This window comes from Symsagittifera roscoffensis, chromosome 3 (genome assembly GCF_963678635.1).
Source record: "Symsagittifera roscoffensis chromosome 3, txSymRosc1.1, whole genome shotgun sequence".
NCBI classification, from domain to species: Eukaryota; Metazoa; Xenacoelomorpha; order Acoela; family Convolutidae; genus Symsagittifera; species Symsagittifera roscoffensis.
In genome coordinates, this window is record NC_087064.1 from 25,529,364 (window position 1) to 25,543,094 (window position 13,731).

Below are 13,731 nucleotides of genomic sequence, written 5' to 3' on the forward strand. Positions count from 1 at the left end.
TTGATTGTATTCAATAAAAACACAAAAACAAGTTTTTTTTTCATTTTTTGAAAGCATTTTTTTGTTTGGTTACTGGTGACTACGCATCAATATCAGTCCAGCTGTATTTTATGTTATCAGTTAAGGTCGTCAAGACTTTCATAAGTTTGCAAAAATGTTTATAACATTAGACTTTTTAAAAAAATTCAGCTATTGTTCGTTTTCTTGAATTTGGTCTGGCCCATCGAACGAGGACCGGCCACGAAAGGTTAAATATCTCCAAAACACGCAAAAGATGATATTTTTTAGAAAATTTCTGGATTTAAGTGGCTCGGTAATTCCAATACAAAAACAAACGGTAAGATAATTGAGGACTCAGTGATTAACTTGCTTCGTCTTTGAGCCAAGATCCCTCTGCATCACTTAGACATTTTTTGGCGGTCAAGTTTTCAAAATTATAAGAAAACCAATTTTAAGAATTTTGTTTAACTGATGCAACTTTCAGTAGTTTAGGGTTTATACATAGTTTGTTTAAGTCTAAATGTGCAGAAAAAAAAAACTTTTTTTAAAGCTATTTTTGTCCCGGGACTAGCAACCATGCAAGTCCGGTTGCATTATCAGTTTTTTTTGTGTTATCAATTAATCTAGTCTAGATTTTTTTAATTCATAGTTTTCAATGCATACTTTTTCAATTCGGACTTTTTAAAATCAACATTGGAAAATGTATTTGAAAAATTTTTTTGATTAATTCAAATTTCGGTAGTTTAAGTCTTGACGGAATGTCGTAACTAGTTTGTCATAACTAGCCGTTTTTGACGATCTTTTTAACATTGCAAAGCTATTGCTATCTCAACCTCAAAAAAAATTAATTATTTCACCTCCGACCATATTTGTGCAGTTATGAGGGTTAAAAATTACCAATTTGTTATAAATGATAATTAATGATATTAATGATAATTAATAACCTAGAACCAATTGGGATAATTAATGCTCAAAGTTTTTCGTCCAATTTAATTGCGAGCCGCTGTTTGAAAAATTCAGAATTGATATTAGGCAATGTAATTCTTCCGAATTTCATAACGAAAGTAACGGAATATTTCTGTTCGAGGTGGATTTTTTTTCTTCAGACAATTTTCGACTTTTTAACTAGCCAGTTTTGACGGAATTTTTTATATCATTCGAAAGCTATTGTTGTTCTGAGATTAAATTTGAAAAGATATTTTTATCTGTGATTGTTTTTCGTTAAGTTATGGGGGTTTAAATATTGCCATTTTGCCCCACTTGGGACAATTCACGCGCAATATAATTCGCGCTATTAACGCGTAAGCGGAGATTTAATTCGTTTTAAAAATCGTTCCAAATTGGTTCAAGGAAGCTTGTATGTCACAATTGAATTGTTAATAGGAGCAAAATCTAGCACTTTGTACTTAATATGGCGTGTGGGGGAATGCTTTAGACTTAAAATCTTAAATTAAAAAAATTATTTTATTTCAATACATTTAAATTTTTTGTATTATTACTGCTCCAAAGACCTTAAAGGCAGTCAGTCGGAACATTCAGGGCTTTGCCCTGATATACGAGCATTCTGGTTTTATTTAGAAACTATATCTTCCAGGACGTTTAAGGGCAGTCGAAAGATTCGGGGCTTTTGGTTTGATACAAGCAGCCTTGTTCTAAAAATGATTTTTAGATTTAACAGTGGACTTGACGGTGGATATGTTTTTACGAGTATTTCAAGGAGTCTCATTGCTGTGTTGTGATTAAAATTTGGCGACAGTTTTAGTTTAAATTTTATTTTAGTTTCAAACATTCTGCGCAGCAATCGTGTTCTATAACTAATCATCGACGTTAAACTACGATTAAAAAATTTTAGCTAAAATTTTACTCGTCCAAAAATAGAAATATACAATAAGTTATATGATAGGCACAAAATACTCTACTCATTAACGAATTATCATTTAAAAATTTCAAAAATAGAGTTTCAAAATGCTCTTCTTTAACATTGTTGGATCTTCTAACTTCCTAGGACGAAATCGGCATACGAGGTCTTGTCACCGTCAATTTGAAGACCTGAAACAAAACATCGACACTTAAAAAATAAATTAAATCAAAACCCTGATAAAAATAAATTTTCGTGAGACAAATAGAATAAGCTACGTTTTAAAGCTTAAAGATTTTATTAATAAATATTGAACTTCAAAACCCCTCGAATATTTGGTGGCAGAACGACGAAACGGCTGGAAAAACCCCAGATCGTTCTTGAGTAAATTATCGCATTGTTTTAACTTAAAATCTATTGCCTTATTCTGATTGGCTAATACTTTTCTGCCATTCTACCCTTCTCTCAAGAATTAATCCCCCTCCTACCCCTGTCACCCCATTGGTACCTATATACAAAAACACTTGTATAAATGAACACTACTCACTCATGCACTTGGGACAGCACTGGTCGGGGAATGTGCGGATGAATTGAGGGGGGCAGTTGTCTATGGGGTCACAGGTGGTGCGTGAACAAGTAGTCTTGCCGTCAGTGCAGAGACAGTCCACACACCACTGCTCCCCAAAGGGGGGCACAATCGGGTGAAACACTTCCCCATTGGAGTACAGGAAGTCTCCCAACTGACATGCTGAAACAGAGGCATGGATACTCATCAGCCATGCTTCCCTCTACTACCCTTCACCACTACCCACTATACAGCTTAAACTTCCAACTTCAACGATTAAGCTTAGATATAAACATTCAAGCAGGTGACACAGTGCTGAGCCTTCTCCCTTCAAGAATGGATAAAAAGGGGAATCAGATAAATAGGCCAAACTGATTTGCAATATTTAGAACTTGCATTTGTGTGGGTTAGTTAACGGCTCATTTTTAAAATTTCATCTTTTAGCTATTTTGATTGTTATCTTCAACTCCTCCAAATTGGAGTAACCTCCAATTGTTAACCCTTTCGACTGAATATCAGCCAAGCTTGATTGTTCTTAATAAGAAAAGTCACTAACGTTTTCCCTTCTTTTTCATGGACGCTTTGAACCCTCCGTCAGCCTGCATTGAACTTTCCAGATCTTCCGAACCCTCGTAACTCTTCGGAGGACTCGGTTTTTCATCCTCGCCCTCCTCGATGCAAACAGCGCAGCAATCAGTGGGGTTTTTCTTAACCGGGTGGCTGCATTCCGTCTTCGGACACTCAATTCGGTTGCAGCTCACGTCGTTCTTACCGAGACAAACACACTCGGCGCATTTGATCACACCGAACGGATGAACTGTCGGGTTCCATGTCTCTCCCACAGCATAAATAACCCCGTTATGTTTACATGTCGCATCTTCAGGTGTAGGATTTTGATTTTGGATTGAGTTGAAGTCGTTTTCGGGACACTTAAAGCAGCATTCTCCTTCGGGTATGATAGGATTCTCACATGTGGGCACTTCGCACTGGTAGCGTCCTTCGCAAATGACGGCACGATTCTGAAGTATACATTAAAAACTCAAAATAATGCTCATGTCTACTCAAATTCGGTTGAATGATAAACATAAAAAGTGGTAGTAATCTTTTTAAACTTTATCGATTGATGATCGCAGTGGTCATATTTTCATTTATTGACAATTTAATGACAACAAAATTGTAGTTCATTGTTTTTTGAAATGAGTCATCGCGTCAAAAATATTTTATATACATTTTTTAGTTTCCAATTTTGCTGAAGAAAATCAGTGTTGCAACATGACAACAATTCTTTCTAATCAATTTCTCAAACTTATAAGTACCAACCGCGCAGTGGCATGAGGTGCATGTCTTGTCGAACTGTGGATTCCACTGTTGCAAGTCTGCATAGAACTGTCCTTCGAAGAAACAGCTGGAGGAGTCACCCGCGAGTCTCTCTTGTTCACTCTTACTATTTCTCTTCTCTTCTTCTTTGTCTTTAGAGTCATAGGAGCCAGAGTCACCCATCATCGCCGAACTCAGATGACCTTCGGAGCTTTTCGGTTTGCATGAATTCGAGATTGAGACCTATAATGGAACAGAACTGAACTCATACTGGCCTGTAGGAAACAAAAAAATGCATTTGAATGCATGTGCATGTGCGTTGCAGGATCTTTCAATGGTAATTCTGTCAGAATTTTTCGAATCTGTTTTTTTTAGAATCTCTTGTCCTAGTTCAAATGTTGTTTCAGATAATTTTTTTTGAAGTTGTGATGCTATTGAAACCTTAGTTCGGATTTCCCCTTCCGGGTGATTTTTGGATCCCACTTGCATGTACACTTGGCCCACATTCAGATAATCCAGAAACTCCTCCGACAACTCATCTACGGATCCCGATATAGTGCCAGACGAGAAGTTCTCCGACCAGACCGGTTTCAGAAGCTTCTCAGATAACAGTTGTCCAATCTGGAGAGAAAGTCGAGCATCTTTCTCAAACCCATCTGTGAAAACTTCGAATTGAAGCCGACATCTGTCGTCTAAATGAACTCGAGCGTTCCCTGAAGCTCGTGTTTCGATTCTGGGAAGCATGGCTTTACCAGACAACAGAAGTGGCGGAATGTTCTTGTTCGAGAAGTGTTTTGAGTAATGCAAAGGTTCGAGTTTTCCATAAAGAGCATAAGTGTCCAATGATGTTGAAATCTGAAGATATAACTCGCCGATCATCAAGGATTGAATTAGTTCAACTGAAGGAGTGGTCACGAAGCCGACGGCCCATTGATCGAAATAGGTGTACGACACGTCTAATTTCAAATCGAATTCGGATTCTTTGTCGATTCCGGCCACAAACGCTACTTGATTGACATAGTCTTTGAGACCCGAAGTGTGAATTTGGTAGCTTAGGTCAAAGTTGGATTCAAAGGTCACGAGAGTTGACCCCGAGGCTCCTTTGGGAATGTGGCGACTGGGTGTGCCTTGTGATAACACACAGTGGAAACCTTAAAAAAATGCAATATTAGAGAGAGAAGAAACAAACATTACTTTTCTTGTTTAACTCACTCTATGTAATTTTTCCTTTTAGAAAAATATTCTGGAAAAAAGTGTAAATCTTATAGAATTCATACTAGAAAAACAGAAAACAATTTGAGCCATACGAGTTATAAAGATGATCAAACTTTCCATTCTGCCTCAAACAAAAATTCTGCAGAAGAAACATTCAAAACCAAAATTTCTTCCTGTAATACAGAATCAAATCCATAAATTTGAAATTTACTAACTTCCACAAGTTTTTTTAGGCTGAAGACTTCCGACTAGACTGAGTTGTTGGGTTCCCTTGTCACCAACAAGAACCTTTACTTTCAGCAGTCCTCTGACTAACTCACTCTCGCCAGAGATAGACCACGTGACCGCCTGCTCAGCCCACGATTGTGACGTCACTGGGTTGATGGTGTCTGAGAACTGACCAATCAGATCGTCTGATGAGTCGTAGAGACGCACCTCCAGGGCTGTATCTTGTACTAAATAAAAAAACTGTTTATAAATAAGAAAACTTTAGTTTCAGGTAATTTTTTCAGGCAATTTTTTTTTCTAAAATTGATCTTAAAGAAGTCTTACGTATGTTCGGTCCTAAAGTTCTAATGGGACAATAACATTAGAAAGTTTTCACGATAAATCAGCACTATTTTGTACTCCTAGCTTGAAAAAAAAACGATTTTCAACTTGTTGTAGTTGTTTTCTACTAACAGAAATAGTCAGACAGTCCCTGAAGAGCCACTATGATATCCAGGGACGTCTTGGATCCATGGTGGAGACTGGCAAACACGAAGCCCCCAGTACTCATTCCAGGGTCACTAATCGGACTCAACAGGGCTCCAAACGACTCACGGAGCAGTGCTCGATGTTTAGTAATGACTCCCTTAACTTCACCGTCAGGATACACTTCAGTTTTCAAGGTCGCAAACAGCAGATTAGATGACATCTTTTCCATTATTTTAAACTCCACGTCTTTCCACGTTACACAAATCCTACGTCCAGGGGCTAAATCGACCACGTGATCAATTTTATGTGTGAACAGGGCTTGATCGGGGTTGTTGGGGTCAGTGACCTCTAAGAACGTAGGTCTTCCTGACATCTGTTTGTGAATGATCGAGATGTGAACAGTTTGGCTTTCTGGAATGTACTCCAAGTAGATTCGGCTAACTGCGCCTGTTTGCCTTCTTGGCCAGAAATTGTTGCCACTCAGGATTGCAGTGAAGTCTAAATTATCAATATAAGTAAGCTTTTCGTCGCATAAAGCAGAATTTTATTAAGCAGAACCTTAATTTTTCACTGAAAAAGTGTACATCAACAAAATTTTTCGTTCTAGCAAAATGGATTTTTTCGTTCATTGAATAAAACTTAATCAACATGAAAGCGTATCTTTTGACCAAACGTTACAAGAACTTACAATTGAAGTCCTCTTCGAGAGAAAGAAATTTGTTCTCCACTTCCTGTGGGTTCTCTTTTTCATTCTTTTCATCATCCCCGTCTCGCAGCATTCCTTTTTTGGACGAATCTTCTTTCGAGAACGGGTTTATAAAGCTGTCTTTTTTATCTTCTGAAACAAAGCAGAAGCTGTTTTACAAAGCTTTTAAAACAGATCAAAAAAGTCAGTCTGTGGAATATGTGTTTAGAAACTTATTTACAAACCTATTTTTTTTTAGAAATTATAATGATGGGCGATTGAAAAACAGACAGTATCTTGCATATTGTTTCATCATTTGAAAGTAGTTTATATTGATCTTATTTCTTATTGATGAAACTACTAACCTTCTGGACAGTATTTGCAGCACTTTTTTGGGTCCGAGATCGGATATTCGCAGTCTAGAGGGGGACACTTATCCCCTATCTGTTCACAAGAGACCTTGGGCAATAGATCACTCTCGTAGAAGTAGTAGCCAAACATTTCAGCCTAAAACAAAAAAATTTTTAACCAGTAAAAAAAAGAAATTGAGAGTTAGCTGATGAAAGTCGCTCGATTAAGACGTTGGCGGTTCGAAGCCACCTCCTGACTTTTTTGATAGCACTATTTAATTCACTAGAAAATTGGAATTGATCTAAAGCTGAAGTCTGAACCTATGGGTCATTTCTGCTCTTTGAGAGATACCATATGATTTCCATGATCACAATAATCATGACTTGGTTTGTTTGTTTTTTGCTCTTAAATTAGAATTTTGTTTGGTTAGACGTTGTTTATTTAGTCGACTTCTTCTGCCAACTTTGTTGTCTTTTGTCGAATTGAACAGCTCTTCGTTGTCGTCATCAGTCGTATGTGATCTACTAATTAGGCGCCTCCTTCAGCTCCTCTCGCAGCCTGTTCGGCGCCCAATCACCTGTTCGCTTTGATTAATTCACACATGCACACATCTCTTCGCACCTCTCAACTAGTTCAATGTTGTTTCAGACGTGTTTGATTGGCTTCAATTAAAAAATTATGGACTGTGTAAAATACACAAGTGGTGCACGACTTAAGTCGCTTAAATAAACAAAATGGCTAGTTTAAAAAAGTAGTCTAATTAGAGTTCTTTTTTCTTACCAAAGAATTTAGAACCAGAATTTGATTTTTTCTTGATTTATACCACTCGTATTGAATATATTAGATCTGTTTCATGTGTGATGGTTTGCAAACAAAGGATGATGTGGGATGACAACTGGATCCCAAAATAATAAATGTGTCTAAGATATACACTATGCCAAAAATAAAAAGAGAATACGCCAATTAGAATGATAATATGTTTGAAGGTTTTTCGGGCAACTCGATTTGAATTCTAGGGATAAACTTTTTACAAAAAAGTTAACTGCGCCTCAAGGGATTGTCTAATGAAGGGGTCCAACAGATCGATTTAGGATACGCGGGATCGAATCTATGATTCACCACTTGATTTTGAAATCTATCCTATGTAACTTTGGCGCCTCTGAGGAAGATGATTTTTTTTCAAAAACTTCGGTGTTAAGTTGAAAAATGGCGCCGCAACACGGCTTGCGCGGTAGATCCAAATTTCAACCAATCAGAGTTAGAAACATCAGTAGAGATAGGAGCGGACGGGAAGTAAAATAAGTATCAATTTGATGTAGTATATCTTTCAAAAACATATGTTTTACAAAAGCTAAGTGCACAAATGCTCAATTCATCACAAGTGATCGTCATATGTAAGGTTTCCAAACCTAGCGCGCAATACCTCGCATCTAAATCTAGCCTAGTCCTCGATTATGAGGTGTGTTTTTGCAGTTGACTGTTTTTTTCGTACTGTTAGCTGTTTATTTACCTGGTAGCAAGTGCAGGTTACACATGGCATGTATGTTGGTCTGTTGAATATTTCGAGGGTAGGGTGCCACACATCCCCGACTGAGAACTCCTCCGTTCCAAACACACACTTGCCTGAAACACAGCAGCACACACGACAATAAACTAATGAGTCACTAATATCGGCTTATTTTAAAAGTCTCAGATCACCAAACATTGAGTTCTATACCATATTAAACATTTGTTCACACCACCACACATTTGCTTTTAGGTTTCGCAATATTTTTGGAAAAGTGCATTAGGAAAATTTTGTTTTGTGTAACGGGCGCGTTTTGCATAGTAAAATTGACAAAGGAAAACTTTTTCGGTGAAAAAAAATGTAATATAGGCAAAGTTGAGTTTTAAACGAAGTATCTTCTTCATAACTTGATCAATTCGATTATATCTTCAACACTTTTGGAATGGTTGCACATTTTCTGCGAATAGTTTTATTAGGTTTGGGAAAAACTGATATTTGTTTGATATTTGGCACTTACTGGGATCCCGATTTCCAGGCACTGAATTAAGATCACCTTCTCCGTCGTCATGTAGAGGAAAATCGGCCGCACAATTAAGCAAAGCTAACAAGAATATTTGAAAAGCTGAAGCGTAAAAGGTCAACTTAAAGTGACCAACTAAAACGAACATCTTTTTCGAATCGACGATCACTTAACAGCCGATTCTCAAAAATTCGAACAAAAAAGTTCAAAAAATGCAATTTGCTAATATTAAATGTACAATCTAAAAATTAAATTTAACCTTTGTATTTGATTGACGTCGATTGTTTTTATGCTCATCTGCAAAATTGATTCGAAGCAGAATATTAGCAGATAAATGATTGGTTAAAATTTTGTGCTCTCAAATTAAAAAATGCAGATTGTGCTTAAGATAGACAAATTAAATAATGTGATTTGATCAACACAAGCAATACAAGCTGAAATTGAATGGTAAGACTAAATTTTTTGAGGGGACTCTTTTCAAGTTTTCCAAGTTGGTAAGAAAACTCATTTCGATAATGGAACTGCTACGTACCAGGTAGTTAACATAGCATGCTTAAAACGCCAACCACTGGTATGTTTTTTTGCTTACATACCAAAAAAATGAGGGTATAAACGAATTGTAAAATTGCAGGTTCTGTCTTCAGTTTTCGCTAGATGCCAAATTTGATTAACGACAGCACGAAGACGAAATAAGAGATGTAACCAAGGCTCTAATTGGGCCTTAAGAATTGATTATATATTTTTATCTTTGGCTGAGTAAAAATCTTCAGCTAGAGATTTTGATTAGGCTTCAATAAAATTTAGCTGATAATTTACAATACTGGTACGGGATCTGAAATGGTAAGGATAAAACTTGGCCAGGGCAACCCCATTATTATTTCAGTAGACTCGCTAATAATACTGATAAAGAAATAGCAGTCGAAATCTATTAGCAAAATTTGATTAAAAGTTGGAGTTGGGGAATTTAATTTGCAAAAAATTTATTTCATATACATTAGCGTGTCGGTATTAGGAGAAGGCACCCTTTAATTTTGGTAGCCATAATATTGTAGCAGATGTTTTGTGCTAAGCAGCCCTATAACTTATCTGAATGTGCACACGGTGCCAATAAATACTAATTTTGAGGGGCAAAGCAAAGCGCACATTAAGAAAATCAATGTTTGGTCGAACCCTTTCAAAACGGCTAATTTTGCTCCAAAATGCATGAGGCGCATAACAAAATCAAAAAGGGCGCCTGAAAATGGTCAAAAAGTTTTCATATGTAAATTTTTGCCTGACTTTGCAATAAACGAATGGCATCCATGCTAAGATAGGACAAAGTGCCTTGCGTATAAATAATAACCAGTAACTTTTTGTCATCCTACGCTCGCTTCGCCGCTAAAATCAAATTCCTAAGAGAAAAACAACCGGTCATTCGCTCATCAAATTGACAAAAAAAAACAAACCGCAGCCTTAAAAATACTAGAGTAGACTTTATCGATGAAAATGATGCATGAAATGAGACTCTGAGACCACTAAAGTCGAGGTTTACGATCAGGGGCGGATTTAGGGGGATCATCCCCCTCAGGGATTCGACTCCTCGGGGATTCGACTCATCAGGGATTCGACCCCCTCATGAACCATATCTGTGATTCATATTTCCACCGAGATGGTCGTAATGCACAATCGAAAACCATCCATGTTTGAAAACCGTCTCTCAATCTCTTTTTGATTCATATACATTCTCCATCGAGGTGGTCAGAAAGCAAAATTGATAAATAATCGAGACGATTGAAACATAGCCAACCGACAGTTGGAAAAGTGAGGACAAATCCTTTTTGTAACTGGTGAGCGTAACTTGATTGCCTTTCAGCAATTAAACTTGAACTGAACTCGCATAAGAATCAAAAGCTATCAAGGAAAATTTAAGTCGACTTTTTTAGGACTTCTCCCAAAAATGGAAAAAAGCAACACGACCTATACAAGTGATATATCATCTCGCTCATAAACATTTCAGCAAGAGGTGCAGGTTAACTCAAAACTTATTCTAGAAATATAAACTGCCCACTTACACCAACGGGCATCTTCAGTACTGAGTTTAAGTCAAGGGTGGCTCACTCTTAGAAAAATTTCAAGAAGGTACACCGTCTGTTCGTCACGCTATCTTAATTTCGGCCGGATAGATTCATGCAACTTCTTAGCCTCCTTCAGCTCCTCTCGCAGCCTGTTCGGCGCCCAATCACCTGTTCGCTTTGATTAATTCACACATGCACACATCTCTTCACACCTCTCAACTAGTTCAATGTTGTTTCAGACGTGTTTGATTGGCTTCAATTAAAAAATTATGGACTGTGTAAAATACACAAGTGGTGCACGACTTAAGTCGCTTAAATAAACAAAATGGCTAGTTTAAAAAAGTAGTCTAATTAGAGTTCTTTTTTCTTACCAAAGAATTTAGAACCAGAATTTGATTTTTTCTTGATTTATACCACTCGTATTGAATATATTAGATCTGTTTCATGTGTGATGGTTTGCAAACAAAGGATGATGTGGGATGACAACTGGATCCCAAAATAATAAATGTGTCTAAGATATACACTATGCCAAAAATAAAAAGAGAATACGCCAATTAGAATGATAATATGTTTGAAGGTTTTTCGGGCAACTCGATTTGAATTCTAGGGATAAACTTTTTACAAAAAAGTTAACTGCGCCTCAAGGGATTGTCTAATGAAGGGGTTCAACAGATCGATTTAGGATACGCGGGATCGAATCTTTGATTCACCACTTGATTTTGAAATCTATCCTATGTAACTTTGGCGCCTCTGAGGAAGATGATTTTTTTTCAAAAACTTCGGTGTTAAGTGAAAAAGGGCGCCGTAACACGGCTTGCGCGGTAGATCCAAATTTCAACCAATCAGAGTTAGAAACATCAGTAGAGATAGGAGCGGATGGGAAGTAAAATAAGTATCAATTTGATGTAGTATATCTTTCAAAAACATATGTTTTACAAAAGCTAAGTGCACAAATGCTCAATTCATCACAAGTGATCGTCATATGTAAGGTTTCCAAACCTAGCGCGCAATACCTCGCATCTAAATCTAGCCTAGTCCTCGATTATGAGGTGTGTTTTTGCAGTTGACTGTTTTTTTCGTACTGTTAGCTGTTTATTTACCTGGTAGCAAGTGCAGGTTACACATGGCATGTATGTTGGTCTGTTGAATATTTCGAGGGTAGGGTGCCACACATCCCCGACTGAGAACTCCTCCGTTCCAAACACACACTTGCCTGAAACACAGCAGCACACACGACAATAAACTAATGAGTCACTAATATCGGCTTATTTTAAAAGTCTCAGATCACCAAACATTGAGTTCTATACCATATTAAACATTTGTTCACACCACCACACATTTGCTTTTAGGTTTCGCAATATTTTTGGAAAAGTGCATTAGGAAAATTTTGTTTTGTGTAACGGGCGCGTTTTGCATAGTAAAATTGACAAAGGAAAACTTTTTTGGTGAAAAAAAATGTAATATAGGCAAAGTTGAGTTTTAAACGAAGTATCTTCTTCATAACTTGATCAATTCGATTATATCTTCAACACTTTTGGAATGGTTGCACATTTTCTGCGAATAGTTTTATTAGGTTTGGGAAAAACTGATATTTGTTTGATATTTGGCACTTACTGGGATCCCGATTTCCAGGCACTGAATTAAGATCACCTTCTCCGTCGTCATGTAGAGGAAAATCGGCCGCACAATTAAGCAAAGCTAACAAGAATATTTGAAAAGCTGAAGCGTAAAAGGTCAACTTAAAGTGACCAACTAAAACGAACATCTTTTTCGAATCGACGATCACTTAACAGCCGATTCTCAAAAATTCGAACAAAAAAGTTCAAAAAATGCAATTTGCTAATATTAAATGTACAATCTAAAAATTAAATTTAACCTTTGTATTTGATTGACGTCGATTGTTTTTATGCTCATCTGCAAAATTGATTCGAAGCAGAATATTAGCAGATAAATGATTGGTTAAAATTTTGTGCTCTCAAATTAAAAAATGCAGATTGTGCTTAAGATAGACAAATTAAATAATGTGATTTGATCAACACAAGCAATACAAGCTGAAATTGAATGGTAAGACTAAATTTTTTGAGGGGACTCTTTTCAAGTTTTCCAAGTTGGTAAGAAAACTCATTTCGATAATGGAACTGCTACGTACCAGGTAGTTAACATAGCATGCTTAAAACGCCAACCACTGGTATGTTTTTTTGCTTACATACCAAAAAAATGAGGGTATAAACGAATTGTAAAATTGCAGGTTCTGTCTTCAGTTTTCGCTAGATGCCAAATTTGATTAACGACAGCACGAAGACGAAATAAGAGATGTAACCAAGGCTCTAATTGGGCCTTAAGAATTGATTATATATTTTTATCTTTGGCTGAGTAAAAATCTTCAGCTAGAGATTTTGATTAGGCTTCAATAAAATTTAGCTGATAATTTACAATACTGGTACGGGATCTGAAATGGTAAGGATAAAACTTGGCCAGGGCAACCCCATTATTATTTCAGTAGACTCGCTAATAATACTGATAAAGAAATAGCAGTCGAAATCTATTAGCAAAATTTGATTAAAAGTTGGAGTTGGGGAATTTAATTTGCAAAAAATTTATTTCATATACATTAGCGTGTCGGTATTAGGAGAAGGCACCCTTTAATTTTGGTAGCCATAATATTGTAGCAGATGTTTTGTGCTAAGCAGCCCTATAACTTATCTGAATGTGCACACGGTGCCAATAAATACTAATTTTGAGGGGCAAAGCAAAGCGCACATTAAGAAAATCAATGTTTGGTCGAACCCTTTCAAAACGGCTAATTTTGCTCCAAAATGCATGAGGCGCATAACAAAATCAAAAAGGGCGCCTGAAAATGGTCAAAAAGTTTTCATATGTAAATTTTTGCCTGACTTTGCAATAAACGAATGGCATCCATGCTAAGATAGGACAAAGTGCCTTGCGTATAAATAATAACCAGT

General features: G+C 36.7%; 1 protein-coding gene across 1 annotated transcript; it reads right to left on the reverse strand.

Annotated features, from left to right (window-relative positions):
* Positions 1-1,908: 1,908 nt before the first annotated feature.
* LOC134842636 (chordin-like) lies at positions 1,909-9,689 on the reverse strand. The gene is made up of 11 exons (XM_063859064.1): positions 8,712-9,689; positions 8,198-8,310; positions 6,702-6,843; positions 6,340-6,489; positions 5,637-6,149; positions 5,171-5,410; positions 4,182-4,891; positions 3,744-3,983; positions 2,980-3,442; positions 2,406-2,606; positions 1,909-2,049 (listed from the first exon to the last, which is right to left on the reverse strand). Exons 1-11 carry the CDS (start codon positions 8,860-8,862, stop codon positions 1,994-1,996), a joined length of 2,979 nt encoding a protein of 992 aa, XP_063715134.1. The 5' UTR covers positions 8,863-9,689; the 3' UTR covers positions 1,909-1,993.
* Positions 9,690-13,731: the final 4,042 nt, after the last annotated feature.

Coding starts and splice junctions, on each gene's coding strand:
- LOC134842636 (XM_063859064.1), bottom strand. CDS start 8,862: ATGTTCGTTTTAGTTGGTCACTTTAAGTTGACCTTTTACGCTTCAGCT. Junction 6,844..8,197: donor TAACCTGCACTTGCTACCAG/GTAAATAAACAG, acceptor TTTTTGTTTTAG/GCTGAAATGTTTGGCTACTA. Junction 5,411..5,636: donor GGGACTGTCTGACTATTTCT/GTTAGTAGAAAA, acceptor TTTTTTATTTAG/TACAAGATACAGCCCTGGAG.